The following is a 2,705-nucleotide window of genomic DNA, read 5'->3' on the forward strand; positions in this document are numbered from 1 at the left end:
TACATTTAGTCTAGCAATAGGGAACAGATAATAATTGCTAAAGAAAGATCAATTAAAACTTCAGTTTATTTGCAAATTTTAAAATAAAAATGATTCTCATATATATGCATGCGTGTAAAATAAAAATGTGTTATATTGCTTTTTTAAAAAAAACTTAAAACTTTTAAGTACAGCCTTATTTTTCTGATCCAGTTAAATTCTGTAGGACTGGAATCAGCATTAGCGCTATAGCAAAGTAATATTTTCATATCTAAATTAACTCAGTCAACTGATAATAGAAAAATCAAGTTGACTATCCTTTAACATTTGCTAATAACTAATCCTGTGATTTTTTTTTTTTTTTTTTTTTTTTTTTTTTTTTTTTTTTTTTTTGGTCATTGTTGATCATTATTTACTGAAATTTCCCATTTTCTTTCAAATGTTCCACCATAGAATCAATGTATTTTTGCTCTGTGATGCACAAGTGATTAGTAGACGATGCTTTCTGTTCTTCATAATAATGAAACAGAAAGCAGAGTTCTGTATTAGTATTGTTCCATATTCTGGCTAATATACATCACAGTCAAAAGGGTATGATAATGCGCAGCTGCTTGGGAACTACAGGGCATGGCTAAAGAGTTCCCTAAGCCTTTTTCACCTTAGACAACAATTAGTAGTTTACATTTTCTAAACTATCCTGTATTAGATGATCAATTAAAAAACACAGCTAGATCAATTGTTTAGAAATGTTTTATTTTCAGCTTATTTGTCCTGTTTGAGTGTGGATTCCATTTTCTGAAAAGTTTTTCAGTCAAATATTCAGATCTCTACAATGTGGACTTTCAAAAACTGTCTTATAGTTAAATTAAAATCTTAATAAAATTTTATAGTATATAACCACACCAATGTTTAGGATTCTTCATATATTCTTAGAGCCTTCGGATTATATTAAGTAGAAAATACATTATAGAGAATTTTAAGGCTGTGATCTGTTAAAATTCAGATTATTCATTCTTTCATTCAACAGGTAATTCTGAATGTCTGAGGTATGCTGGGCACTGCGCTAGGCACTGGGAATACAGCAATGAATAAAACAGATAAAAATTCCTGCCTTCACAGATCTTTTATTAAAGTGGAGGGAGTCAAACAATAAACTAGAAAAATCAATTTTAAAAAAAAGCATGTCAGATAGTGATAAATGCTGTGGAGAAAAGGCAGGAAAGGGGGCTAGGGACTATGGGGAGGTGATGTGTAGTTTTTTATGGTGTGAACAGAGTCCCCCCAAAATACTGCTGTTTGAGCAAAGACAATGTTGCACCTGTACCAATTAGTTCCTTACATTTTCAACTGCTTAGAAAACAACTTATAAAAATACAAATGATATCAGAATGTAAAGATCGTATATATTTCTGTTTTCATCTGATATTGATCACAAAGTACTTCTAAGTCCACCTTTCTCTATAACCAAAAAAAAATCCATATTTAAGGCAAATTTTGTAAAAGCTGCAGAAATTTCTTATATTGCTTATTTGAGATAATGGAGTTAAGTTTTTTTTCTATAAGTAATTGTGCTGAAGAGAATGAATACACATTGGATTTGAGATTTAAAAATGGGTATTCAAGTTCTCCATGTGTTAGATTATTAATAATCACTAGAAAATGATAATAAAATAGGAACTGATGGTTTTTCATAGGTTTCTGTAGATTTACATATTATATACTACATTTTTTCACTTTCCGTCTAAAATTACCAGACTTTAAGATTTAGCTGCAGAATGTGTAAGCGCTTTTATAGCTGTATTTTTTTAATGTTAAAAAAATGATTATTCAAGAAATGGTTATTAAAAATGACCATTAAAAATCTGTTGATATTTTAAGATAGTAAATTTTGCTTAAGTTTTTAGTTTATTAAATATAAAATAAAGTTGTAGTCTTCAAAGTAGGCAGCAACCTGGCCCCTGGTGATATTTAGCAAGATTTAAGTCATCACTATCTGGTTTAAATTTACGAGAACCCAGATTCCATAAAGTCAGTTTCTTCAGCTTTCCATATCTGGGCTCCAAATTATTCATGCAAAGTGGTTGCATGAATCAGAAGTACATCTAAAGCTGCCCTTAGTAAAATTCTCTGTTCATAGCACTGATATAAACACACCTTTCTCTTCTCACACAGGATTTTGCACAGACTCCAGGTCAGTCAGATAAACAGCCTTATCAGCCCAAAGGTATGTCTCTCTTTAAATTAAATTTCATGTGTTTGTTAGCCAAATAGACATGTTTCTCACCCCTTTCTTCTGGAACTGTTAGAGAAATAAATTTAGTACATCACCTGAAATATTTGCAAGTTAGACACCAAGGATACTTAAGTGAGTAAAGGAATGATTTCGTCATAAAGCACAAGTGCACCGGAATATACAGAGACGCATGGAAGCAAAAGAAAAGCACAAAACGTCTTTGTGTAATTTATACTCACCTCATGAAAAATATATTAAATGGTGAATAATTACTAAAGAGCCACTTTTTAATATACTGGACAGTGAGATAATTGAGACTGACCTATATGTCTCTCATAAATGCTGAAATTACACTGGTTTGGTTCCTATCCATGTTTAAAGTTATCAATGATAACAATCCATATTTTCCCTCTAAATTCAAGTACTTCAACTTCTTTATTGAAAATACAGATGCTCCTCAACTTACAGTGGATTACATCCCAATAAATCCATC

General features: G+C 30.8%; 1 protein-coding gene across 1 annotated transcript in view; it reads left to right on the top strand.

The window, feature by feature from the left end:
- Window positions 1-2,705, top strand: part of SCAPER (S-phase cyclin A-associated protein in the ER) — a 396,020-nt gene that overhangs the window by 390,115 nt on the left and 3,200 nt on the right. The window contains exon 23 of the mRNA XM_008574198.1: window positions 2,152-2,203. Coding sequence (XP_008572420.1) covers window positions 2,152-2,203 — 52 coding nt within the window. The remainder of the gene's footprint in view (window positions 1-2,151; window positions 2,204-2,705) is intronic.

The sequence above is a fragment of the Galeopterus variegatus genome, unplaced genomic scaffold (assembly GCF_000696425.1).
Source record: "Galeopterus variegatus unplaced genomic scaffold, G_variegatus-3.0.2 Scaffold1012, whole genome shotgun sequence".
Taxonomy (NCBI): Eukaryota; Metazoa; Chordata; class Mammalia; order Dermoptera; family Cynocephalidae; genus Galeopterus; species Galeopterus variegatus.